Source organism: Tachysurus fulvidraco, chromosome 18 (assembly GCF_022655615.1).
Source record: "Tachysurus fulvidraco isolate hzauxx_2018 chromosome 18, HZAU_PFXX_2.0, whole genome shotgun sequence".
NCBI lineage: Eukaryota > Metazoa > Chordata > Actinopteri > Siluriformes > Bagridae > Tachysurus > Tachysurus fulvidraco.
The window spans coordinates 8,450,342-8,478,334 of record NC_062535.1 but is presented as its reverse complement, the minus strand read 5'-3'; the positions used below and the strand labels follow the sequence as shown (position 1 = coordinate 8,478,334).

Sequence of the window (27,993 nt, the reverse complement as noted above, 5' to 3'; positions counted from 1 at the left end):
ATTAATATTATAGTTATATTTGAATTTGTTTGTATTTATCCCCAATGAACAAGCCTGAGGTGACTGGGGTGAATTTGGCAAGGAAAAACTCCCTTAGATGGAAGAGGAAGAAACCGGGTGCATAATATATCCAACTCCTTAACAGGGGCCATTGTATTGAGATATTCAGTGTTATTTACTGCAGCTGTCAGTCGTTTTAATGGAATGGCTGATTGTGTGTATGTAGTTTGTGTGTGTGTGTGTATGTGTGTGTTGTGTGTGTGTGTGTCTTAGCTAAAGCATGGTATTCTCAGTATGATTTTTAGTAGAGTGTTATTCAGGAATAAAATTAGACCAAACCAAAGCACTGCAATTACCTTATCCACAATCAAGGCCAAGCAGAATTCAAGATATTCTTGTATGTAATATTAAGCTCACTACAAAGCAGGGATGAGATTGCAGTTTATGTATTCAGAGGAGCTTTAGAAGAACGCCTCATCAACTTGCAAAGTGCAAGAAAGCAATTAGGACAACTCCTACGATATTTTTTTTCTTCTTCTTCTTTGTTTCTTTAAAGAGTGTGCTCCTGTAAATCTGTATGCATGTATGTGCATTTTAATAGTGTAACCAGTGACAACTAAAATCAAAACAACAAAAAAGCTCTACGCTGTTTATAATACTCCTCAAGTTTCCTTTCAACCCAAAGCAAAATTGCTCCCACAGAAAGTGCTACTTGTATAAAGAAATACTTTGCTGCCTCTTAATACAGCAGTACGGAACAGTGGATTGGTCGAGTTTACTAACGTCATGACAGCAAGCTCAGAGGTATGCCTCGATGATGAGGATTTGGTAATAAGATGCATGATCTCCCTATGGAATGTACGCTTGTAATGAAGCTTGTCACAGAATTTGGTTTGTTGGATCATCAACACAATGTGAGGCATTAATATTCTATTGATCAGCAACTGTACCATTCTGTAGCCATTATTTGTTGACCTAAGGCAAGACAGCTAAGTGATAGATTGTTTCATGCGTTTAACATACAGTATAGCAAGTATAGTAAGAAGGATTGAATATTTACATGATATTTTCCAGTACAGGCACAGTCTGTGATAGCTAGATTTGCTTTCCTTCTTTTTTTCATGATTGTACCTAGTATTTTAGAAAAATGTGCTCAAAAGTTTCCTCTGAGGATCAGCATCGATGCTGTTTACTCATCATTGGTAACCCCTTGGGCATTCTCGTTTGTTCTAACACCAACACATCAATACATCAGCAAGACAGCAAGAGGACTACATGGAACTATTCACAAATACAAAAGCTCTTGAGACAAAACATGCCTTAAGCCAATATTATCTGGATGATCGCCCGATCCCAAGCTAACATGGCCCTACCGTGCTAACGGTGGTGTAACTAAATTTAGACATGGACGTAGCCGTGACCCCGGTAACCTCATCATCACCTTCCCTCCTCTTACGTTTGCGGCATGGCAGGGCACACCAGGCAAAGGTGGACAGCAGAGCCTTGCGGAAGCGCACATTCATGAAGCAGTAGATGATGGGGTTGACGCAGGCCGACGTGTAAGACAGCAGCTGGATAAAGGAAATGGGAGCGCCTGAGAGGGCTCGTTTGGCTGAGTGCTGGTCAAATGCTTTCCATGTGTTCACGGTATAAAGAGGCATCCAGCAGATGAAGAACATAGCTACAATGATGATTAACATACGGATCACGCGCTTCTTGGCCACGAGTTTGGCTTCAGAGGTGTTGCTGCGTGGTCTGTCCGGCTTAGAGGATGCGGAGTTGCTGATGGAGGAAAGCTCCATTGCTGGAGGTTTTTTGGGAACCTGGATGTAGCAACCATCACTATCATCTTGTCCATGGGATACGGTACCGTTCACTCCATTCTTCATCGCTGAGAAAAGACATAAACAAGTATGGCTAAAATATTAAACATTTATAATAGGATAATTTTATTTTAATTTGTCTTAAATGTGATTTCACATTTTAAAAGAGAATTATATTTAATGACTCAAAACTGCAATGACATTGCAAGTATTGCATTATTCAGTCAAAAATGAATAAAAAAGAAAAAGTTAGGAGAAGCACAAATATCTTTAAGTAGCTTATCAGTAAACATTTTGAATGTTTTTATTTTAAAGTACAGGTGCATCTCAATAAATTAGAATGTCATGGAAAAGTACATTTATTTCAGAAATTCAACTCAAATAGTGAAACTCGTGTATTTTATAAATTCATTACACAAAGACTGAAGTAGTTTAAGTCTTTGGATCTTTAAAATGTGATGATTTTGGCTCACATTTAACAAAAGTCCACCAATTCACCCACGAATCTCAAAAAATTTGAATACTTTGAAGACCATACTTATGGTGCATGCAAATCAGCTAATCAACCCAAAACACCAGCAAAGGTTTCCCGAGCCATCAAAATGGTCTCACATTTTGGATCACTAGGCTACACAATCATGGGGAAGACTGCTGATCTGACAGTTGTCCAGAAGACAATCTTCACAAGGAGGGTAGGCCACAAACATTTATTACCAAAGAAGCTGGCTGTTCATGGAGTGCTGTGTTCGAGCATGTTAACAGAAAGTTGAGTGGAAGGAAAAAGTGTGGAAGAAAAAGATGCACAAACAACCGAGAGTACCGCAGCCTTGGGAGGCTTGTCAAGCATAATCGATTCAAGAATTTGGGTGAACTTCACAAGGAATGGACTGAGCATGGGGTCAAGGCATTCAAGAGCCACCACACACAGACGTGTCAAGGAATTTGGCTACAGTTGTCATATTCTTCTGTTTAAGCCTCTCCTGAACCACAGACATCGTCAGAGGTGTCTTAGCTGGGCTAAGCAGAAGAAGAACTGGACTGTTGCCCGTGGTCCAAAGTCTTCTTTTCAGATAAAAGCAAGTTTTGTATTTCATTTGGAAACCAATGTCCTAAAGTCTGGAGGAAGGGTAGAGAAGTTGCTTGATGTCCAGTGGTAAGTTTCTACAGTCTGTGATGATTTGTGGTGCAATGTCATCTGTGTTTTTGGAAAACCAAAGTCACTGCACTAGTTTACCAAGAAATTTTAGAGCACTTCATTGTTACTGCTGCCCAGATTTATAAAGATTCTGATTTAATTTTGGAGCTGGATTTGGCACCTGCTCACACTGCCAAATGTTGCTTAAATGACCATGGTGTTGATGTGCTTGACTGGCGAGCAAACTCACGAGACCTGAACCCCATAGAGAATATATGGTTTATTGTCAAGAGGAAAATGAGAAAAAGCAAAAGGAGCCCCAACTAAGTATAGTTACATACACATGTGGACAAAATTGTTGGTACCCTTCGGTCAATGAAAGAAAAACAATGTTCACAGAAAAAACTTTAATCTGACAAAAGTAATAATAAATAAAAATTCTATGAATGTTAACCAATGAAAGTCAGACATTGCTTTTCAACCATGCTTCAACGGGATTATTTAAAAAAATAAACTCCTGTTTATTGGTTAACATTCATAGAATTTTTATTTATTATTACTTTTGTCAGATTAAAGTTTTTTCTGTGACCATTGTGAGTTTTTCTTTCATTGACCGAAGCGTACCAACAATTTTGTCCGCATGTGTATACAGTAAATGAACATACTTTCCAGAAGGCCAACAATTCCCAAAAATTTATTGGTCTTATGAAGTATTAACATTTTTTTTTAGAGTGAATTGGTGGGGTTTTGTTAAAGTGAGCCAAAATCATCACAATTAAAAGAACCAAAGCGTTAAACTACTTCAGTCTGTGTCTACTGAATTTATATAATACAAAAGTTTCACTATTTGAGTTGAATATTCCATGACATTCTAATTTATTGAGATGCACCTGTAGTATTTGTTCTTAAAAAGAAAAGTTAAACTTGGGGTCACTGTTTTATTTTACATGCATAAGCCCTTCATAGACCTACATAACCTTAAACAGAGAGTTATTCCAGCAGATAGGAGGTGACTGTTTCTTTGGTGTTAATGTAAGATTGACCTAATACCTCAAGTCAAGTGATATACTGTGAATGTATGGGTTCAGTGTTGTGTCTATTTCACTTTACATATGGAAGATGATCATATGACACCGTGATACCTGCAGAAACCCTACATTACAACTTACAGTACATACGCCTAGAAAGCCCTTAAGGAGTTATGTCAGTTTCACAAAGCCTGAGTCAAGTGACATAGTTTCACTCCAAGCAATGTAGACACAATACCACTGTTAGTATATAACTAAACCAGAATCAAACATTGCCTGAATTCGCTAAACATTTAACGGTTAATGTCTAGAAAGAAGAAAAAAAGAAAAAGTCTATTTGCACAGTCATTAACCAATAAATTCCCTTTGCATTAGCTTTCAGATTGAACAGCAAACATACAAAACCTTAAACAAATTTAAGTGCAACACACTGGACTGTTTACACTGGATAATTTCATTTGTCTTTATTCTGGTTTGGGGTGGATCCCTGCCTCTCCCTCATGTTCACAGTATGGGCTCTCGGTCCACATGTATTTTCACTTGTAGTCAGATGTGTCACTGGATAATCAGATTGAAATGCATGATTCGCTAATCAGCTCAAGCTGTAATGCTCATAAGCTTGCAAATCTAATCAGCTGTAGTGTTCCTGTTCGCATATTTCAACAAAGCAGTCAGCCATCTTGCAGGATTGAGATATAATTACTAAATAAGTGGGAACTATGGCAATCATGGCTAGATTGTATCTTGAATAATAAGCTGATTTTATTTAGTTAGTTAGTAAGTTAGTTAGTTTGCTAGATAGATAGTTAGTTTTCTTTTCCACAAGATGGAAAAAAACTGACCTTGTGGAAATTTGGACTAACCTGTAAAGTATAAAGACATCAACACAGCAAAAATACATAAAAACAGTAATTACACAACAAAAAACACAAATATGTACATTCCAATATGTATATACTGTATCTATGTATACACCAGGGGCGGTTCTAGGATTTCATCTTTAAGGGGTTTTAGCCCTCAGGGAGAATTTAAAACAAGAAGAGTTTTATATTATATATTATATATTATATGACTACATAATAAGCCAAAAGTTATGGTATTATTTAAAATGGCAAAAGTGGACACTAAAATTTTATGCATGATGTAATGATGCCAGTCTTGAATCAAATCAGTTCATGTATGTGTGCATTCTCTACAAACAGTGTGTCCAATGAATGCAGTCATTAATAAACAAATATTCACAAGACAAAGACCAAATCAATAAATATTATTTTTATTCAGTATTGAATGGATTGTTTGCATTAATATTTTCTTTGTGCTACAACTCTGGTAATAAGGATAGTGACATTTCACTGCGCTCTGACTGACTCTGTGCTTCTCTGTTCAAATAAAGCAGACAGCTGAAGACGCACTTTGAAAGACTTACAACGCACGTGCGTAAAAGCAAAGTAAAAAAAATCGCTCTTGGATCAAACTGATAAATAATTTTCGTTCCCATCGATGACATGTCCTGCATTTTAACTTAATTTAACACACACACACACACACACACACACACACACACACACACACACACACACACACACACCCACACACCCACACACACCCACACCCACACCCAAACCCACACACCCAAACCCACACACCCACACCCACACCCACAGCCACACCCCCCCCCCCCCACACACACACACACACACACAGGTATAAACAGGAGATTGAGTCTGCAACTCCTGAAGTGATCCTCAGCCCATGACCTCATCACATCACCACCAATCAAACACCAATCCCTGTTCACAAGCCCGAAGGCTTCTAATGACACCTGCGGCCACACTAGTCACATTCCCTTTAGATCTCATCACAGCCAGGGATACATTTACCAGTAAAATAAATCCCATGGACCTCCTCAAAACAGATTTGTTTCATGTAAATATAAAATTGTATACAGTTTCTAGGTTCATTATGCAAAAGTGTACAATACATTTATGGTTGTTTCAAATGACTGCGTTAATATTAGTAGACTGCATTGTTTTTGTTATTGGAAACCCATTTAATTCAAGTGTCCTGTCAAACATATTGATATCTGTAAGAGTTTAATAATAGGTATAATAACATTAAGAGATATAGCTGCAAGCAGCGATTCCGGGGTCAAGCCGATCAGATGCGCTCAGAACATGTCGCTGATGAACCATACCAAGTTTCGTAGCGATATGGCAATGCATTCGTAAAATACTGAACTTAACGTGAAAATGTCGTGGCCACTAGGTGGCGCTGTCACGAAATGTTGCGAAATGTCTATGTGTGTGTGTGTGTGTGTGTGTGTGTGTGTGTGTGTGTGTGTGTGTGTGTGTGTGTGTGTGTGTGTGTGTGTGTGTGAGTGTGAGTGTGTGAGTGTGAGTGTGTGTGTGAGTGTGTGTGTGTGTGTGTGTGTGTGTGTGTGTGTGTGTGAGTGTGAGTGTGTGTGTGTGTGTGAGTGTGAGTGTGTGTGTGAGTGTGTGTGTGTGAGTGTGTGTGTGTGTGTGTGTGTGTGTGTGTGTGTGTGTGTGTGTGTGTGTGTGTGTGTGTGTGTGTGTGTGTGTGTGTGTGTGTGTGTGTGTCTGTTTGTGTGTCACTGTGGTGCCAACCTGCCCCTCAAATACTAGAATTTGTTTTGGACTGGTGTTTAGAGGGTTTGAGCTAGACATACCAAAGTTGCTATAGTAACTTATAAGACTGGCCTCTACATGTCTGCCAAATTTCATAACTTTCCTACGTACGGTTCTATGGGCTGCCATTGACTTCAATGGCAGGAGAGGAATAATAATAATAATAATAATAATAATAATAATAATAATAATAATAATAATAATAATAATAATAATAATAAACTAACTATAACAATAGGTGTCTACACCCCTTTGGGGCTTGACCCCTAATGATGGGTTGTGATTTCTAGAAACATCAGTGAGCAGTTAGCAATGATTCATTGAAAACCATTGCTTTAAATAACCTGAACCTAATCGGTTTATGTGTTAAAGCAAAACTAAAACCCATACTTGTGTGCATCTTTCTGATTTATGTTGGGTTTATACTTTTTAAACAACATCTTCATGACTACTTTCTTTTCTGGACTCAGAATGTTTTTTCACAGATAAGATACAGTTTTTTCTGTGAAAACCAATTTAATTCAACAATAAACAATGACAAAAAGCACTTTTATAGAAAACTTGTTGTAGATTTAGAGGCCTAATAGACACGCCAGAGACAACAGTGTCAGGGAAAAACTCCCTGGAGAGGAACAAGATTCAAAAGGGAACTCTGCCCAAAAACAGGTGCATTGAAAAGCTATTCAATATGAGCATGTTGTGAATGAGTCCCGAGTTGACCACAGAACAACGTTTAGGATTAATCTATAGTTTCAAGGTGTCTACACTTGTGTATAAAAAAAACGACTTGTTTATGAGTTTAAAGGGGCTTTTTGAATCCTGTGAGCCAGAGCTGACTGTGGGAGACACTGACCATGTTCATACACAACAACTCAAATACATATAGAGAGACAGGAAAAGAGACAGAGAGAGAGGGAAAAATGGAATTCCTACTGCAAATGTCTTTTTCTCTTATCACATACTAGCGTCGGAACCACCTGTTTTTTATTAAATATATATTTTAAGGTATCCATATGGAACCACTCACAACAGCACAAAATGGCTCAACACTACAGGCATTACAATCCCTCCCAGCTTATGTATTGTACTTCATTACTGCACCGATATTATATTTTGTCTCAGATCTATACCTCACCGCCGGAGAAACAGCCCACACCCCTCTGATGCTTTTATTCCCTTTTTGTAGAAACTGGAACTGAAAGCTTTAAAGAAATGAGAGCACAAGCAATATGCAGCTATAAAGTATTTACCAAAAAAAGAAGCACTAAAAGTAATTCTCACTGCGAGAAAGGTTTTTGATAAAAGCAAGCCGTCTTCAGAGACAGAATCACCTAATGAGAGCTCATAATCCAACATAATACATAATGCATCCATAGTGCTGCCAGTATTACTGTACATGTCAACTGTGCTATTTTTGACCTTGTCACAAAGCAGCTTTATAGAAATCCAAATGCAGTTTATAATATGTTAGAAATGGAAAATTGCTAGTACATCAGCAATATCATGATGTGTTCATTCTTAAATGAGTGAAAATATACTGAAATGGTGCATCACTTTAGTGGCAACGCAAACGACCCATTTCTTTTTGACATAACGAGCATCTAGTTCTATGCTTCTGTATAACCTACATCCAGAAAGTACAACTAACCAAAGACAAATAGCTACATCATTCAATTATATCTCAAAGCCTTATAAATTTCATGTCAGAGAAGTCAAACTAACAGTCTCAAAAAAAAAACAATTTTCAATATTAATGTCACGCACCAGTTTTTAACGATAAGCCCATGATCTTCCTGATCCTCCAGGACTACATCATAAAAGAATGGAAAATAGAATGCTTATGAAGGGACAATGTAGATAACCTTCATACAAAAGTGCTAGCAACACATTTCTGTATCGAAGCTTGTATTGATTCTATAGTATTTATATAATAATTCTATTTATATATAATAATTTTTTCAGTTTATTTGTATAGTGCTTTTAACAATTCACATTGTGTCAAAGCAGCTTTACAGAAGTATAGAAACAATATAATAATAATAATAATAATAATAATAATAAGAAGAAGAAGAAGAAGAAGAAGAAGAAGACTTAATAATAATAATAATAATAATAATAATAATAATAATAATAATAATAATAATAATAATAATATTATTATTATAAATAATAATAAAAACAGAATAAATGAATACATACATTTAAAGTTTACAATTTAAATACACTATATATCTCTAACATCTATCCCTCATGAGCAAGCAGGAGGTGACATTGATGAGGAAAAACTCTCTGAAATGATATGAGGAAGGAACCTTTCGAGGAACAAGGATATATATAAAATTACTAACTACGTGTACAAATGTGATGCATTCAATTGGTTTAGTCTACTAATTATTTGCTGCTGTAAAAGAGAAAAAAGAAAAACATCATAATAGCACTGGATATCACTTTATTTTCCAAATGTATTCACCTAAAACAGGTTTGTTTATATAATATTTGAAGCTATAATTGCTACAAAATTTGAGCATTAGTTTTAATCATTTCCATTCAATGTAACACTTTAATGTCAAAATAGTGCTACAGTATGTACTCTGTGTTCTGACACTTTTCTCTCAGAGCCAGCATTCTATTTTTCAGCAATTTGTGCAACATAGTTCTTTAGGATCAGGACAGATGAGAAAAGCCTCTGCTCCACACTTGCATCACTGAACCTTGAGCCCCATGACCCTGTCGGTGGTTCGCTGCTAACCACAACCGTCTTTCATTGGGTCACTTCTGCTTGGTACTAACCACTGCATACTGGGAACATCCCACAAGACCTGCTGTTTCGCAGAAGCTCTGACCCAGTTGTCTATCATCACGATTTGCTCCTTGTCAGAATCACTTGCCCATTTTCCCTATTTCCAACACATCAACTTTGAGAACTAACTGTTTACTTGCTGCCTAGTTTATCCCACCCCTTTGACAGGTGCCTTTGTAAAGACATAATTATTGTTATTCACTTCAACTGTCAGTTGTCTTAATGTTATAGCTATCTGGTGTTCATTTTACCAAAGATTCATTGTTTTTAGGAATACAAAAGCAACAGTGACTAAATAAATAAAAAAGAATAAATCAAAGTGACTACGCTCTTAGTAGTTAGACACAAAGAAGTCTTGCTGATAGATAGATAGATAGATAGATAGATAGATAGATAGATAGATAGATAGATAGATAGATAGATAGATAGATAGATAGATAGATAGATAGATAGATAGATAGATAGATAGATAGATACTCTTTTGATACCAAAGTAAATTAAAAAATATGTTGCACTCATCAGTGTTCCTATCCAATGTTCCTCGTTGTTTAGATTGTATAGTTTAGGTAGTTTCAATCTACTGTATGTATCATAAAAGTTGGCAGATGCTCCTATACAAAACAACTTGCAACTGTGATTACTAGTAATATAATGGCTGCTTAGGTTTAATGATTTATTGATTTATAGAAAATGTATTTGTCAGTTTAGCCAGTTTAGAAATTAAACCCCTGAAGGGCCCCGTGACCCACATTATTGCTTAAGCAGCAAGATATCTTGATTGAACAAAGATACAGAATGAAACACTTTCAGGTCATTTCAGTGTATGGTTTTGCATCTCACCTCTACAGTCATTCTTCTGCTCGAGCTCAAACTGAATGCCCCGGTAGAGCTCTCTGGAGATGAGGCCATAAGCAATGATCATTACCACACCTGGGATGAAGAAGAGAATAAAAAGCAGCAAGACGTACCTGAGAGACAGAAAACAGATCAATAAACCAAATGAAAGTGAACAGAATCAATACAGCCTTTCAAAAAGTAACCATCTTCCCATGCAGATGAGACCCACTGAAGCAATTATGGGCTACAGTACTTGTGTCAGCTCAGATGATGATATGTGCCCTTACTGATTACTAAGAGTTTTAAAGAGTAACTGAATTTGTGTAATCCTTCATCATCAGGCATCGACTCAACGCATCGGAAAAGCAAACCAGAAAAACAATAAATGCTAAAGAGTACTCACAATATTGAGAGCAATCTACAAGAGAGTTAGCAATACACATCTGTCTCAACATCTGCTAGAGCTACACTGAATCATGGTTTGTATCTAAAAAAGACACAAAGTGTGTTGGTTTTATTATTTCATTGTGGTATTCAAATGACATTGTGGGAGGGCTGCGTGAATGCATCTCGGCTGGTCCTTTACTCTCATCTTTTTCATCTCTCTGACGTTTTTGTGAATTCATTTGATCTCAAACACACTTGTCTTCTTGTTCCATACGTGGCTTTCAAATTCATCACCAGGACACAAGCAATCAAAGCAAAACTGTCTCAAAAGGGCTTCAGTAAATGGACCGATGAAGGCAATGGAAAATGATCGCAGACGATCCAGAAGCTTCTTTTGTTTAACTTTAGTATCATCCAATGCTTTCTCCAAGCCCTGTGTTTACTCATCAGGGCTTTTTAGATTCATTTCATAATCGCTGTGGTGTCTTTAATACACTCTCATCTGGCAAGGTGAGTTCACGTACCCTGCCCAGGGGTAATAAATGTCTCTAAGGGCTGATTTAAGATGGGTCAAAAACAATCCCAAGAACAACATCAACCAAAACAAATGATGTCCTGCATGACTAAATATTCATGTGTTTGAACCTTGAGAAGATATCTCCTCTAAGAATAACACGAATCGGTAATTATTCACTGTGTAAAACTGTCAGTGTTTACAGTTTACTGGTCATCATCTTTACAGACAACCAGAGGTGGGAAGAGTTGTCAAAAATTGTACTCAAGTAAAAGTACTGCTACTTTAGAATAATATGACTCAAGTAAAAGTAAAAATCCAAATAATTACTTGAATAAGAGTTAAAAAGTACTTGGTGAAAAAAACTACTCAAGTACTGAGTAACTGTTGAGTAATGTCTGGTTTATTTTTTAACACAAGACAACAATCAGACAGACAAAAATACAAAATAATCTTTAGGCAAATTATGGCTCATCCAATCAATAAAATAAATTAAAATTAATTAATTACAAAATAGCTTAAATTAAAATAATTCAGGTAAATTCAAGTACTTAGTAAATAAAATAATAATAATAAAAAAATAAATACAAACAAGTAACACAAATTTCCAAACCTTTATACTTTTTTACCAGGCAGAACTAGAACGAGGCAGCCCATAAATTCCCATAAACTGTGTGTGTGTGTGTGTGTGTGTGTGTGTCTCCAGTGACAGAACAACAGAAGGAAACACACACACATTTCATACCAGGCATGCTGAACAGAAAACTGCACACCGGTCAATGTAAAACGTGTGTGCGTGTGTGAAAACATGCAGAAACAAACTATTTCACCAAATAATCACTCAGTGATGTGACTATTAAACTTCACCGTCTGCATTGCCGACGGTTTGTGTTGCTAACTACCTCGTCCCGCCGCTGAGAATGAGTATGGTAACGTGACAAGACTGCACAACTACGTTTGATTGGTGAAACACAGTCACGTGGTAGAGCCTTAGAGGAAGTTTCTCTCTGTCAAAAATAAAACATTAAAATAGATGCGTAGAATACCATAAGCAGTATTCTCCTAGAAGTATACTTTTTTACTCAAGTAAATGTAACGGAGTAAATGTAACTCGTTACTACCCACCTCTGCAGACAACAGTAGTTTAAATGGCAATACATTCAACACTTAATGGTTTGTTCAACCTCTCGTTCATCTTCACACAGCCAGTCTGAGGGAGGCAATGAAACCTTGATAACCTTCTCAAATATAATTTCATTACTCTAATTTTTTTCCATATAGCCTCTTGTTGGTCCAGAGGCAGAATCCCATTCTCTCATTTCAATGAGTTAATAAAGAGTTAACTGCCGGTCCCAAGCCCGGATCTAATGAGCGGGTTGTGTCAGGAAAGGCATCTGATGTAAAACCTGCACCAAATCTAATATGAAGACCATGTGATCCACTGTGGTGACAGGGAACAGCTGAAAAACCAACAACCCCAATTTTCCATTTTATCCGACTTCAGTAAGGAATATCAGGGTATTTCCATGATTGGGGCACCATTTACGGTATATTAGATAAGATAATAGATACTTTACTCTCATCGTATACAATACAGTGAACTTTAGTATGTCAGCTCTCAGAAAGTAGCAAGTACTAGACAGAGATTTAAAATAAGAAAGTAAATATGAAAAATATATTATTAAAAATAGAAATTAGACTCTAAATAATCAGTCAAATATCTTCAAGATTGCATATGAATGCATTACTATGATTACCGAAATGCATTCTGAGGAGCACATATTGTACATATCGTATGTTTACCTTGTTAATTTTTTTAAAAAGTTAAAGTTTTTAAAATTTTTTGCTAAGAAATGTCAACAATGTTTTTTTGATGATTTTTTTTTTTTTTTTTTTTTTGAGAATATGTTAAAAAAGAATGTGGTAATTATCAATTACTTGCTGAGTAAATAGCTTAGTAAAGTGCTCAATAAATAATTGTGTGACACTCAAATGTACATTTTTCAGAACTGTAACGGATGACTCATGGAAAAGGCTGTTTCAACACGAGATATTAAACTGAATCACACAGTCATGCAAAAGGAATATGAGTTTTGAAGTATTTAAGTGATTATTCATAAGCTTTAGTGATTTAGTTATTTCAAGGTAAAAAAAAATAAACAGTGGTTTTAAGATGGAAATGCTGTAAATATGCACATGGGTTGTTATGAAGGACAATTTAACTATGTTTAAAATACCTTTTTTCTGTGTTTTCCATGGGACTCAAATGGCACTCCCAACTACAGAATCACTACAAAGCCTCTTAGTTTTTAGTTCTATTTCCACCCAGTGGATTTAGCACGACAGACATTATGTACTTTTCAGAGCGAACTTGCAGGAAATTTGTACAGTAAGTAATGATAAATGACTGGACTATCTCAAATTGTGAATTATTTACAGTAATAAATAATTAAAAATATTCCATCCTGTCTCAAAAAAATTGTGAAATCCCCTGAGAAGAATCCAGATCGACTCGATTAAGGAGAAAATGGAGGTTAATATTAGGAAAGAGCAGAGCTGAAGTACAGAATGAATATAGAGCTTATATAGTCTAAGTTATTGCAAATGAGTTACTTGCTTCAGCTTGGTGGAAATAAATACTGTTTTCCAGATGGAGGCTTTGATTTAAGTAAGGACTTTTATACGAAATCCATTATAAGTGGTTTTGCTCATAAGTATGCCAGTCATGTGTGAGATCATTATTAGGATAATATAATCATGCTGAGTAGTGAACTCACCAAATCTGTTCGATTTGGCTTATACGCCAGTCTGGGCGGCACATGTGAGCGGTGATGTTGTTGGGTTTGGAGAAGGGCACCAGCGTGCTGAAGATCGGATAGGGAACCATGATGCCTACTGACAGCACCCAGGTAGCGGCAATGACTTTGTAAGCATGCGAGCGGGTCTGCCATGCCCGGGACTTCAGTGGGTTGCAGATGGCGCTGTACCTTTCGATTGCTATGGCAACCAGGCTGAAGGTGGAAATGCTGACGGAGATACCTGTGGAGAATTGTGGGAGGAAGTACGAGACATGTGAGAAGTATCCTACAGGAATGGTGCTGTAACTAAGCGACAAAATGTGCATGCCTTAAGGCAGTGCTGGGGAAATCTGTAGCTCTCGACTGCTTTATTTCTGTGATAAATATTTTGCATGATTTAATGCTCTGCCTTTCTGAGAAGACTACAGTAGGTTTACTGTTAAAGACTGTGGTATGGTTTTCCCTTTCTCATCTTCTACAATAGTCATTATTATGATACACTCAGAGGTCATAGGTGCACGAAAGGCTATTTATGACCATCAGAAAATTACAAGCACACACCCTGTATTTGCCTCTCGTTTTTGATTCTACTGTTCATTTTAATTATGTGTATTTATTCAAAAATCCATTTTATTAAACCACTCGTTCAACCACTGCTTTAATTCAAAAGAAAAAAAAAAAACATGTACTGGCACATTATTAAACACTCACCAGCCACTTAATATAGACTCCAGAACCCCGCTCATTCATGCAATTATCGAATCAATACAGCAGCAGCAGCACAGAAGCATCAAGCATTAGACTAGATGAAAAATCTGATCTCAATGACCAAGGCATGGCTGATGGTACCAGATGAGTTGGTTTGATTATCAGCTGATCTGTGATTTTGTCTCTGAAGTTCACACAGAAAGGTGTGAAAGAAGAAGAAAAGACATCCTGTGAGCAGCACTTCTGCAAGTGGAAATGCTTCAATGATGAGAGAGGTGAGAGCAGAATTGTGAGGAACAGGCTCACCGAAACTGAACAGTTGATGACCGGAGAAAGGCCAGGCAATGCTTTTCCAATCTACTGCTGTCCATTTCAGTGAGCTTGATAGTGCCCACTCACATTCCGGTACATGGCTGACAGGAGTAGACCCCCATGTGGTCGTCTGCTGTTGGAGTCCATCCATGTGTTGATGCTTTTCCACTTGCCACCATTCTACAGTGATTACTTAAGTTACTGTTAAATTTATCTGCCCTTGAAACGTAAAGATACCTGCTCTCTAGCGCCTCTACTGCAGTGTTTAGAAAAAATTAAGACCTGGATGGCACTAAATTTCCTTAATTTTAATAAAAAGAAAACAGAAGTGGTGTTGTTTACGCCAGGGGGAACCTGTGACTCAGTAGACCTAAACCTCGGTGAGCTGAATCCATATGTGAAGCAAAAAATCTGGGTGTTGTTATTGACTGATTTCTGACAGGAAACAGGAACATGGAAGTGAACAGACAACATACTACACCAAATAATGACTAACACCAGGTAAGTGGAAAAACAGAGTAGATATGGTGAACAAGAACCAATCACAAGGCGGAGACAATCATAGACTAGGACAAAACACCTGGGGAAGAGATTGAGTGCAATTAATGTCCAAGGTAACTAATAAGTGGGCGGATCCAAAAATTAACAGCAGGGAATGACAGCAGACAGAAACAAAGGAAAACACAAACAGACTCATTACAGAAACCCCCCCCGCGACTCCGAGCGGCTTCCGGTCGAGCAGGTGGAGACAGAGATGAGAGCAGGACTGGAGACCAGGGTGGTGCCACAGGTCGAGCCAGGGACCAAAGCGGAGTTGGCCGCCAGGGTGGTGCTGGAGGCGGAGCCAGAGACCCAAGCAGGGCCGGAGGTAGAGGGGCTGGCAAATCCAGTGAAACGAAACACAGGACAGATAAAACAGGAAAATTGGTTGGCCGTCAGGGCAGTAGGCAAGGGCGGTGCTGCAGGTGGAGACAGAGACCAGATGGTGCCGGAGGCAGAGCCAGAGACCAGAGCAGGACTGGAGACCAGGGTGGTGCCGCAGGTCGAGCCAGGGACCAAAGCGGAGTTGGCGGCCAGGGTGGTGCTGGAGGCGGAGCCAGAGACCCGAGCAGGGCCGGAGACCAGGGTGGTGCTGGAGGCGGAGCCAGAGACTCAAGCAGGGCCAGAGACCAGGGCGGTACCGCAGGCGGTCCGGCTGGTTCCGTCGACCCGGTTTGCCCATCTGGTTCCGGCGACCCGGTCGGTCCAGCTGGTTCTGGCGACCCGGTTGGTTCCGACAACCCATCTGGCTCCGGCGACCCAGTCGGTCCAGCTGGTTCCGACGATCCGGCTGGTTCCGTCGACCCGGTTGGCCCATCTGGTTCCGTTGAACCGGCTGGTTCGGCTGGTTCCGGCGACCCGGCTGGTTCGGTTGGTTCCGACGACCCCGTCGGCTCATCTGGTTCCGACGACCCGGTCGGTTCGGCTGGTGAGACCGACGGCTTAGATGACCTCATCGGGGTATCCGCCAGTTTGGAGACCAACCGGTTCGCACGGGCCTCAGCCGAGCTTGCCGGTATGGTAGCCATGTGAACCGGCACGGTCACAGGTGTGCACGGGACTGGGCTGGACGGAGGCACTGTAGGGCATCCGTGGCTGGTTTGGCTCCGTAGCCCACGGACCCCGATGCTTGCTGCCCCCCCCAAAAAAATATTTAAGGCCGGCCATCTCTCCACTGTCCATGGTTACCGAGGACCCGCCCAGGAGCAAAGCCAAGTTGACGAAACCCGACAATGATCCTAACTCTCGGCTAGTCGGCATTACGTATCGCACCTTGCTCTCCAGTCCATGCCTGAAGATGTCTTTCAGGGCCTTTTCCCCAAAGTCCACCTGGTTACACAGGTCCATGAATACCTCTGCGTATTCCTCAATTGGGGAATCTTCCTGACGGAGGCAAAACAAAATTTCTGCTGGATCCATAGTGGTTAGTCTTTCTGTCGTGATGAGTCAAAGGTGAATGAGGAGCCAAATGCAGTAAAGAGATTTAATGACCAAAACAAGGAAACAGGTACACAGACAGGCAGGCAAAACAAGACCGAACACAGAGCTGACAGGAAACAGGAACATGGAAGTGAACAGACAACATACTACACCAAATAAAGACTAACACCAGGGAAGTGGACAAACAGAGTAGATATGGTAAACAAGAACCAATCACAAGGACAATCAAAGACTAGGACAAAACACCTGGGGAAGAGATTGAGTGCAATTAATGTCCATGGGTAACAAATAAGTGGGCGGAGCCAACAACTGACAGCAGGGAATGACAGCAGACAGAAACAAAGGAAAACACAAACAGACTCATTACAGCGGCAGCTCGCCTATTGACAGGCACATGAAAGCGGGAACATATCACTCCCATTCTCGCGCCTCTTCACTGGCTTCCTGTCCATTATAGGATTCATTTTAAAATTTTGGTGCTTGTTTTTAAATCTCTTAATGGGTAAGTTCCAAGTTATTTATCAGATTTGATTAATCTGTACGCTCCGTCAAGAGCACTAAGGTCTGCTGACCATTTGCTTTTAGCTGTTCCAAGAGTAAAACTGAGGAGCAGGAAGGACCGAGCCTTTGCAAGGGTGGCCCCGAAGCTCTGGAACAGTTTGCCTCTCTAACTGTACATTAGACAGGCTCAAACACTTGAGGTCTTTAAATCTGGCCTAAAAACTTATTTTTACAGTCTGCCGTTTGATGCCATGTGAGAGCTGCTTTCCTTTATTGTTTTTATTGTTTTGTTGTTTTGTATTGTATTGTGTCTTAAGTGTTTTTCTTTTATGCTGTGTGCTGACTGTTCGTATTAATGAACATGTTTCCTTTTGTATGTACAGCACTTTGTCAAACACTTGTTTTTAAAAAAAGTGCTTTATAAATAAACTTTGACTTTGACTACTGTACTCTGATCTCGAACCCGATCTCCTCTGATGTTTCAGTCGTTGTTGAAGTCTAAAGTCTATAGTCACAGTTCTAAAATACTCAAACAAGAAGCTCTTCTCTTACGTAGAAGCTTTTGACCTGTATCTTCATCCTTTTACGAAATTGCATTGCTGGAACACGAATGGCTGATTGGATAAGTACTGTACATGAATGTTTAGATGTGTGTTTCTTTTATTATAAAGCTAATGACAATTTTTTTTATTTAGTATGTCACCACAAATGAATAGCTTTACCCACTGAGCTGTTCCTGAGGCCATGCTCCGATTTTCCTAGTTGGATCTTTAACCTTTAATCTGCTATCAATTGACATGAAATCTTTCCAAATTCCAGATGTCCAAAAGTTTAAAAGAATATTTTGAGAACTTTTATTTTTGTGGTTGTTGTTTCTTCAAAAAACACTGTGTTCCTTTAAAATTATAATTTCAAAGAATTTCTTATTGATTGATTTCCTTTTGCTGACTTATAAGTTTGTGCAGCGTGCAATCCCTTCTGAGGTATCAGGGAAAAATATCCCACAGATGCCATAAAGCTTAAGCGATTCCTCCCTTGGGCCCAGAAAATACATGAATGAAATGCATTGTATAAAGGCAATGAAGCTTGAAGAGTCTTAGAAAAAAGTTCACTGTGCAAATCCTTTAATGGCTGGGGGTGACCACAGCTAAAATTGGCTCAAGCATCCTTTTTGATTTCCTATTTACAAACAGTATAATCACCACTATAAAGGATGATTCAGAAAAAAGGCCAGAACAGAGACCGTGGTGATTTAAGTTCAGACGATGGCTGCGTTTTGATGGTCCTATTTCTTCTCAATTGAATGTACAATAGGTGTAAAGCACAGTTTGTGTTGACCACACTTAAACAGCAGAATAATAGCAGGCTACACTTAAAAGAGTGTAGCTCACATCTCATAAAACCACTGCACCTTCATTCTGCATGACTTTGATGGCCTTTTATGTCCTTAAGGGCAGATGTTAACAGACATAGCCTTGGAGATTAAACACAAAAATCGATGGTTGGAAGAAGCTGTAATGGTTCATTGACTGATTGTGGCTGATGAAAACCGACAGAGGAGAAGGACATAAACCAAAAGTAAGCAAGAAACCACTAGCATGGCTGTAGGATGTAACAGGATGTCTTCCTCTGACTCAAGACTGGACACATGGCACTGTAGGAGTGTCCAAATGAGTGCCACCACTGTGCCAAGCTCTGAGTAGAAATAACCCTCTTTTGTATTAATTTAGACCTCATTTCTGCAATGGCAATTTTATAAACTGGATTAAACACAAAAAGCAGCTTGTTCAAACCCATGACACTACATTTGCTCTTGAAGAGAGAAATTGAAACGATTTATAATCACACAAGTATTATTACTGTTCAATGGCTTGTGCCTTCACATTAACGCACATGAATTGTATTAAGGCCATGCTGTGTTTTCGTGATGCATCGAAATAGAGTCATAATGGCCTGTGTGTTTTATGGGGCAATTGTTTTTGTTGTAGTTAATAAAGCATTCGAGACAGCTTCCCCTATCTTCACATTTATCAGTGTTATTTCCGCTTGCTCTCTCATATAATGGTGTATCTAGTTCAACTTAGTTCATCAAGTCCATTAAATCATTCTGTCCTCCTTCCAAGGATACAAGGATGCCCTGTTTCCCAGGCAACAATAATAATAATAATAATAATAATCACACTGCATTCAAATTAACATTGTAAACGAATTGATAATTAAGCCCAGAATTCTGACATTCCACTAGGCAGGAATTTCTGACTCAAATTCAACACTCATCCAAGAGTTATCTTTAATGTGCAGAGGCAGATATCTTTATAACATTGCCTACTGCAAGTATTTAATTCGGCGTTAGTGTTTTCATGATCATATTCAGCATTGAGGTAATATTATTATAATCGCAGCTTGCTAGAACATTTATGTTAGGCTAGGGTGTAATTTTCTGCCTACATGAACAAAGCTATTTTTTCACTTTATGCCAAAACAAGAAAGTATATGACTCTTCATACCTTATTAGTTTCTCAGTCCCCAGTATATCTTCATGCAGAGAAAATGTTATACTGTAGTCCACCTACATATTAACAGTTGTTGCTTCATACAAAACAAAGTGTAAGAGGGATCAAAATCCCATCAGCATCCAATACAGACTATGATTATATGCAATGAAAGTAATTTTACTAATGAGATTACCATTGGTCTCATTGTACATTTTCACATCTAGAATTTAGTGCTGCTGTAAAAACTGAGAATTTAAGAATTTAAAGGTCACAGACATACAGTAGGTTATTACCAGGGATAAACTCAAAGTGGAGCTCAGATAGGATGTTTTTTATTGATGGAAATTATTTGACTGATATATATTACAGCAGAGTGAAATTGTTTTCTTTGCATATCCTAGCTTGTTAATGAAACTTGAGATAGAGCACAGGGTCAGCCATGAAACCGTTCCACCGGAGCAGAGAGGGTTAAGGGCCATGCTCGGGGGCACAACAGTGGCAGCTTTTCAGTGCAGAGGCTTTTAACTGACAACCTGTTTTTTCTAAAACGTATCTCAATTAACAATCTTCATATCTTGGCCTTTCATTGCTTGGGTGGTCCCATCATCCCTACTTCTCTATTCCTATCAATAAATTCAATGTTACTCTGTAATGTTGTGCCTCTAATAATTACTGCTGGTAATGTTACATTGTCTACTTTGTTCTCAAGTCAGTATGGTCTAACATTGGCAAATTTGTATAAACAGCTTCATTAGTTAATCAATTAAAAAAATATTAATTTGTTGATACTGGTTGAAAATGTCTGATAAGTTGATAAGTCTGACTTTGGGTTTGGACTGGATGATGGCGCAACAGAAAACATTTATTATTATTATTATTATTATTATTATTATTATTATTATTATTATTATTATTATTGTTATACTACTACTACTACTAATAATAATAAGAAGAAGAAGAAGAAGAAGAAGAAGAAGAAGAATCATTATTATTATTATTATTATTATTATTATTATTATTATTTTACTATAGTATAGTATAGTATAGTATAGTATGGTATAGTATAGTATAGTATAGTATAGTATAGTATAGTATAGTATAGTATAGTATAGTATAGTATAGTATTATAACATGTAGAATCTGTTGTTAATTAGTTATCCTACTATAAACTAATCTGTAATCGATGGATCTAAATAGAATGTTGTTTTTCCACTTAAAATAAAAAATTAATATTTTTTCTTTATAACGATTATAGCACAAGCCAATTTGAATTTTTTGAGGTATCTAAGCCAATTGATATAATATTCAAATCAACTAATATCCTCTTTAAAGCACTGAAACGCAGTAGGTAGTGAAAGGTGAAATGGAGAACACCTCACCCATGAAATAGGTGACGGTCTTGCACATAGCAGCTCCAAAGATGAAGTCTTCCAGCAAATTAGGGATGAGAGTGAAAGGCATGCAGAAGACAGCCATCATGAGGTCACTGATAGCCAGTGAGAGCAGGAAGGAGTTAGTGACGGTGCGCATACGCTTGTTCGCCACCAGCACCACGATGATCAGCAGGTTGCCAAATGCGCTCAGGAAGAAGATGAGAGAGTAGAGGAGGATCCGTAACGAGTACATCTCTGAGGGAAGGAGGAAGAGTCATTAGGGACATTTTTCATCTTATCTAAATACCAGAGCAAAAATAAGCCTAGTCAGAGATTTTCTTTTGAGTCCTAATCAAAGAGGCATGATATCCTGAGCTGATGTAATGGTACATTAGTTAGAACTCCTCTGCCGCCCCCCATGTGCTACACTTGATGCTGTAGTGGCTCAGTGATTTGGAGAAATTTGGATCTTCCTTATCACAGACATGGCACCCAGTAGCAATCATGTGCAACCTCTCAGCAATCATGGGGACAGTGAGTAGAAAAAATACACCACTGACTACAGCTGGTCAATGACCGAAATAATCAGCTTCAGCAATTGTTCTCAGGAATTTCAATTTCAGACACTAAAATACATCATACTGAGCTGTAATTCAGAGTGCATTTATGAGCACATAATGAGGATTTAATACTAAAATTGTCCACATCGTTAGTCAGAATTATATACGTTAAATGCTACTCAGAATGTTACGGGGTTATTTTAACAGAGACAATATTTATAGACAACAAACTGTTGTTGCACATTATACAATAAATAAGGAAACGCTGGATAAAGCAATATTTCATAAGCTGTTGAATGATGAGCGTCAAAAGGTAATTTATGATTATTAAAAGTGATTCATTAATTCAGAATATTTGCAATATGCTAGTTTCTTATTAGATGTTCATCTTTTTTATATTCTTCACTATTCTCTTGTATTTATGATACATATTGTTAGTATTCTTTTATATTATAATGCGCTTGTGCTTCAAGGAAGTGGTTTAGACGCTTTTGAAAACCCACCCATTTTCGGATGCTTTCACTCAAGCAAAATCTCAGCGGAATGAACAATACTCAGGGACTGGAACCTCTGAATATGTGCAACATTTCACATGTAAATATTGACATGATTTTTGGTCTGAATATGGCATCTGGCATTTGTTTATTTCCAAGAGATTGATTTGTGAATTACTGTTTGTGTCTTACCCTCCAAATATCAGCTACAATCCTGTAACTGAGCAACCAGCGTCTTCACCTTCCTCAGAGTGTGACTGTATCTGAGATGTACCCAATGTTCATGATTAAGGACCGAAACACCGTTTCTGCACATCGACTCCCTATTCCATCAATCTCTGAATGTCTTGTTAGAGAACTGACTAGCACAGCTTCTGTCTCTTCTGAGCTGCCAGAACTGATACAACATTAACTGAGTCTAATATAGTAATTGATAAGTAGCTAGATTTGGATTGGCAGAAATCAGTTTTCTGTCATTAATTCCAGTCAATAGGGCTTAGCTTTGCAATTAAGCTTGTAGCATGCCTTATTAAACCAGCTCTTCATGCTTGCTGTAATTTCATACCAATTAAATGTCTTTAAGCCAGTTTACTTAGGCTATGTTCCAAAATCTTGAACCCTAATGAAAATATGGCACCTTTGGTGGAAGATTACTCAATTTTAGCAAAAATATACAAACTTGAGATAAAAGTAAAATAATATCAGGTTGCATGTATATTGCTTGCAATTACTGCATCAAGCCTGAGACTCGATGACATCACCAAACCTACTTCCTTTGTAATTGTAGGCTTGTACTGCAAGTATAGTAGTTTTTGTTTGTTTTGTGGGTTGCTTCCTTCAGTCTCCTCTCCAGGAGGTGAATTGCTGCTCAACTGGGTTATGGTTTGGTGATTGAAGACGAAGAAGACGACGAAGAAGAAGAAGCCTTTATTTTTCACTTATACATTACAGCACAGTGAGATTCTTTCTTCGCATTTCCCGACTTTGGAGGTTGGGTTCAGAGCACAGGGTCAGTCAGAGTAAAGGGCCTTGTTCAAGGGCCCAACAGTGGCATCTTGGCAGTGCTGAGGCTTAAATCCTGATCCTCTGATTAACAACCCAACCTTAACTGCTTGACTTGGTCATTGAAAAGGCTTTAACTTCTGATTCTTGTTGTGAAGTATGGTTTGCATCTTGTGTATGGTCTCTGTATTTCTGCTCTCGAAGTCTTCTCCAAACTCTGGATTATAATATCCTCACCCGTGCTCTATGGAAGTTGTGGGTGATGTTACTGTCTGTTGTTTTGTCTTTTTTTCTTCACAGGTCTCACAGTGTTTCAGTCAGGAACTGATGTTATTTTTCTTGGCTGATCTGTTCAATGTCTGATTTTTAATGCACCAGCGGTTTCTTTCTTTTTAAGGACATTCCAATTTGGTGTATTGGCTCTGAGTGATTTTCCATGTTTTTCCTCAGCTTCAGAATGGTGTGCTTGTCTGACCTTTGTCTTAGTTTGTCTTTTTTTTTTTTTAACAACAAATGCACAGGTCTTCACAGGTGAAACCCAGAGCTTGTACCAATAGTAGGCTTTCAAAACTATTAATTGATTACACAGGCGGTCTAACAGGACACGAGAAACCCAAATCAGTCACATCTTCATGAATTTAGCACCACCAGATATGAATATCAGGAAATCTCATATCAATCTTTTGATCTTAAGTCCAATTCTTTTAAGTGTATAGCAATAACAACATGATCATCCTTGCTGTTTCAATACCTTTGTACAGTATGGGACAACAATGAAACAAGACGATTAGAACTGTTTGTGCAGTTCTGTATCTATACTCATCTTTATTTGTCTTTCCCTTTCTACCTTTCTTCACTGCTTTGTATCATTTCAGTCTGTGTTAATGGAGCTATTTCCAACCTTAATTCTTTGTTAATGAAATCTTTCTTGGCCATTAAATTACTCTACTTGATGGCTTGATATCAGGAATGAAAGTAATGTTATTGTTTTTAAATGATCATATGATATTTGTAAATATTGCTCATATAATATTGCCTTTTTTAATTCCCAAGAATTTGCAAAAGCCATTAAAGGTATAGAAAACTGGAAATAAATAAAGAATAAATTGGGATAATAAAAGAATAAATGAATGAATAATGAATGTTACAAATTAACGTTAGGGTAAAAGGCTTTGAAACATTTTATTTTTATTTCATTTATAAATGTATAAATAAATCAAAAGCCCTCTCTCATTAGCATTCCAGTCAGTTGACTACAGACGATTTAGCCAATCATTGATCTTTCTGCGCAGAAACAAAGAGCATTAGCATCGCAATACGCCACTGAGTTTGTGAAACAGATTGCGCCCTCCTCTCTTTCTTGTTTTCTAGGTTTTTGCCCTATTCATCTGACTTTTGTCCATGACATGATTGTGTATTTATAGTGCAAATACGCTGCACATCTGTGACTGTGCTAGTGAGACCGGGCGGATTTTCCATTATTATCAACAGGGGGTAGGCAGAAGCAGGGTGTGTAATACATCCCTCTCATTTCATGCAGATGTTCAGAAGCCCAACACTTTGGCACATGAGGCTGACATTAAATACCTAATCACTAAAAAGAACAAACATGCATCAGTGTTTTTATGTGCTCTCTCTCTCTCTCTCTCTCTCTCTCTCTCTCTCTCTCTCTCTCTCTCTCTCTCTCTCTCTCTCTTTCTCTCTCTCCCACCCGCTCCCTCCCTCCCGCTCCCTCTCTCTTTCTCTCCTTTCCTATCTCTACTCCACCAGAGTGTGTTTTATAGTTTTAATCAGGACTCCAATTCTATGCCTGGAGGGCTCCAGTCTAACATATTTTTTGGCTCTTTATATTTTCTACTCAAAAGTCATATGTGTGTGTGTGTGTGTGTGTGTGTGTGTGTGTGTGTGTGTGTGTGTGTGTGTGTGTGTGTGTGTGTGTGTGTGTGTGTGTGTGTGTGTGTGTGTGTTTGTGTGTGTATACATACACATATATGTTGTTTAGGTTAAATTGGCTGAACCAATATCAATGAACAACCACCACTTGAATGCAAAGACTCAAAAAGACATTCCCTAATGCTATATCTACAAACAAATTACAGAGCTGAACTTGTATTGTTTTGTTATGATGATGTTGATGATGATGATGATGATGATGATGATGATGATGATGATGATGATGATGATGATGATGATGATGATGATGATTAATTGTGAAACATTGCTAGGAAAAATGCTTCAGATGATCTTTGGTTAGAACACTTAAGAACACATTCTAGATCTTGGATCTTTTCTTCTTCTCTTCTTCTTCAAATTTATGCCAGGCGGTTTTGACTAGAAGATATTTATATATTGATATGATTCTAAAATGGTATTAATTCCAACTTATCCTCATGCTTGCAATTCAATAAGAATATGCTTGAATTGAAGCTGAGTGTCCATCGATTGTGTAAAAGAGAACGGAACCCTAGCTTTCTCCAACGTTTACATCCGGTTCGATCCTGCTGAATAATGAAGTAAACCTGATTTACTTGTGAATCAATATAAAAATGTTTTTCAGATCAATTAGAATAAGGTTCCTATTAACCTCACAGTGATTTGAAAATAATTCTGTAATGATTTGGTATGAAATGATTTTTTAAAAATTCTCCGGATGGTTTAGCTTCCTGAAAGAGATTATTTCTACTTAGCATATTAGTTTAAAAAGAAATTTACTGTACATCTCTACTAAAGAAGATCCCACAGGGTGCTAGATGGAAGCGCTCTTTCTAAGAATACACAATTGTTGATCTACACTTATTCATATCAGTTGGGGTTTGTTTAAAGTTTTTACACAAAAAAAATAAATAAATAGATTTTTATAATAAAACATACTGAAGTCTTTGCCTTTACTATTTTTGTCACGTGTTTCCACGTCAATCTTGAAATGTTAAACGTCCAGTTTTCTGACTGCGATGCGTATGCAAGAGATTGTATTATCTTTCGAAAATATAACCTCACAATACCGCAATACATCTACATCATTTTTAAACAGTCTACACGTCTGAATTAATGACTGTAAATACATTGCAAACTGCTTCATGGAAGTCCCGTGTGTATACAATCAGATATTAACCACTGCTGTGTATTTCATCTCATGATATATCTCATGAAGACAATCAGGGGTTTACAATTAAATGTCAGATTCCAAAACAAAATTATAAAGTTTAAAGACGACAACGATAAATTATTTTGATATTATTATATGAAAAGATCTAATATTTGTGTTTTAGCAAGAAAACCATGTTTTTAGGATGAAAATCAGCACTATACTTCAGTTCAAATCAATTCAAATTTATTTCTATAGCCCTTTTAACAATTGACATCGTCTCAAAGCGGCTTTACAAAACGTAAACATAAAACAAAAGGTTAATATAAAGAATAATATAAAGATTATTATAAACAAACATTTAAGATTAATAGATATATTTAAATGTGTTTGTATTTATCCCCAATGAGCAAGTCTGAGGTGACTCAGGAGACTGTGGGGAGGAGGAAAAACTCCCTTAGATGGTAAAGGAAGAAACCTTGAGAGGAACCAGACACAAAGTGGAACCTCATCCTCATATGGGTGACACTGCAGGGTGGGATTATAAATATACAGTCTGACAAAATTGTTGTATTGATGAGGAGATTGTTGTCCTCAAAGACCACATGGAGTTGGTATCTCCTCTTTAGTACTTAGACTGATGGCTATTCATTAATATATAATGAATACATGCTCTCAAAAGCTGAAATCTCTTTTTAGGCTTAGACATGGACATCGCATTAAATGACCAACAACGTTTTGCTTGAAAGCACACACACACACTTGGAGGGAGAATCGGTTCCTCAATGGTTCACTGGGTGAATGATGGTTCTAGCTTTAGATAAACTGGTAATACAGACACAGTGTATTCACTGTAGAGTTTAACCCAGAACATTTCAATAAATATGTCTAAATACATTATGCACTCATGCGCTCATGCAATACGTGGATTTAAATGGTTTTTTTCCAAACACAAACAGCCCACTTTTTTTTTTCAAGCAGTCAAATACGAACTAAAACAGAGGAGCTCACCTTTAGATCGTGTTGCTTGAAGTTTGGTTAAAACTGACGCATTGTTACAGGTGGTGTTCATTTCCACGGTGGAGCGGTTTAATGGAGAGTCTAAATGCGCTTTGGCGCAATCCCACAATGTGCCATGACTTTCATTCATTTTAGGGAAATCCATATTCCGCTAAATAATCCCAAAATGATCCAAACTAGAAGGCTAGAATCTATACCTGACTTTTCCCAAGCATAAAATGATACTGCGTGGAAATGATTAAAATGCGCTTGACTTAAAAATAAAAATAAAATAAAATAAAAATGAAGAAGAAGAAAGAAAAAAATGCGCAGTCTGTATTAATATTGAGTAAAAATGCTGAGATAATCAGTAATGCAGAGTCGAGGCGTGAATGATGGACTCCGTGGTAACATTCTTGAACTTCTTCGAGCTGTGTCTGTGCGCAAAGTGCCGTGGCTGAGAGGCTTAAAGCGCGGCTGAACGCAGAGGATGTGTGTGTGTGTGTGTGTGTGTGTG

At 37.9% G+C, this 27,993-nt stretch overlaps 1 protein-coding gene across 1 annotated transcript; it reads right to left on the bottom strand.

Annotated features, from left to right (window-relative positions):
- cckbra (cholecystokinin B receptor a) lies at positions 1-27,985 on the bottom strand. The gene is made up of 5 exons (XM_027156493.2): positions 27,489-27,985; positions 21,343-21,591; positions 13,947-14,208; positions 10,272-10,399; positions 1-1,891 (listed from the first exon to the last, which is right to left on the bottom strand). Exons 1-5 carry the CDS (start codon positions 27,640-27,642, stop codon positions 1,359-1,361), a joined length of 1,326 nt encoding a protein of 441 aa, XP_027012294.1. The 5' UTR covers positions 27,643-27,985; the 3' UTR covers positions 1-1,358.
- Positions 27,986-27,993: the final 8 nt, after the last annotated feature.

Bases quoted from the DNA above. Each gene is read 5' to 3' on its own strand.
- cckbra (XM_027156493.2), bottom strand. From the start codon at position 27,642: ATGGATTTCCCTAAAATGAATGAAAGTCATGGCACATTGTGGGATTGC. The intron at 21,592-27,488 runs GTGAGCTCCTCT...TCCTTCCCTCAG, and splicing joins TCAAGCAACACGATCTAAAG to AGATGTACTCGTTACGGATC. The intron at 14,209-21,342 runs GTGAGGTGTTCT...AATTCTCCACAG, and splicing joins GACCGTCACCTATTTCATGG to GTATCTCCGTCAGCATTTCC.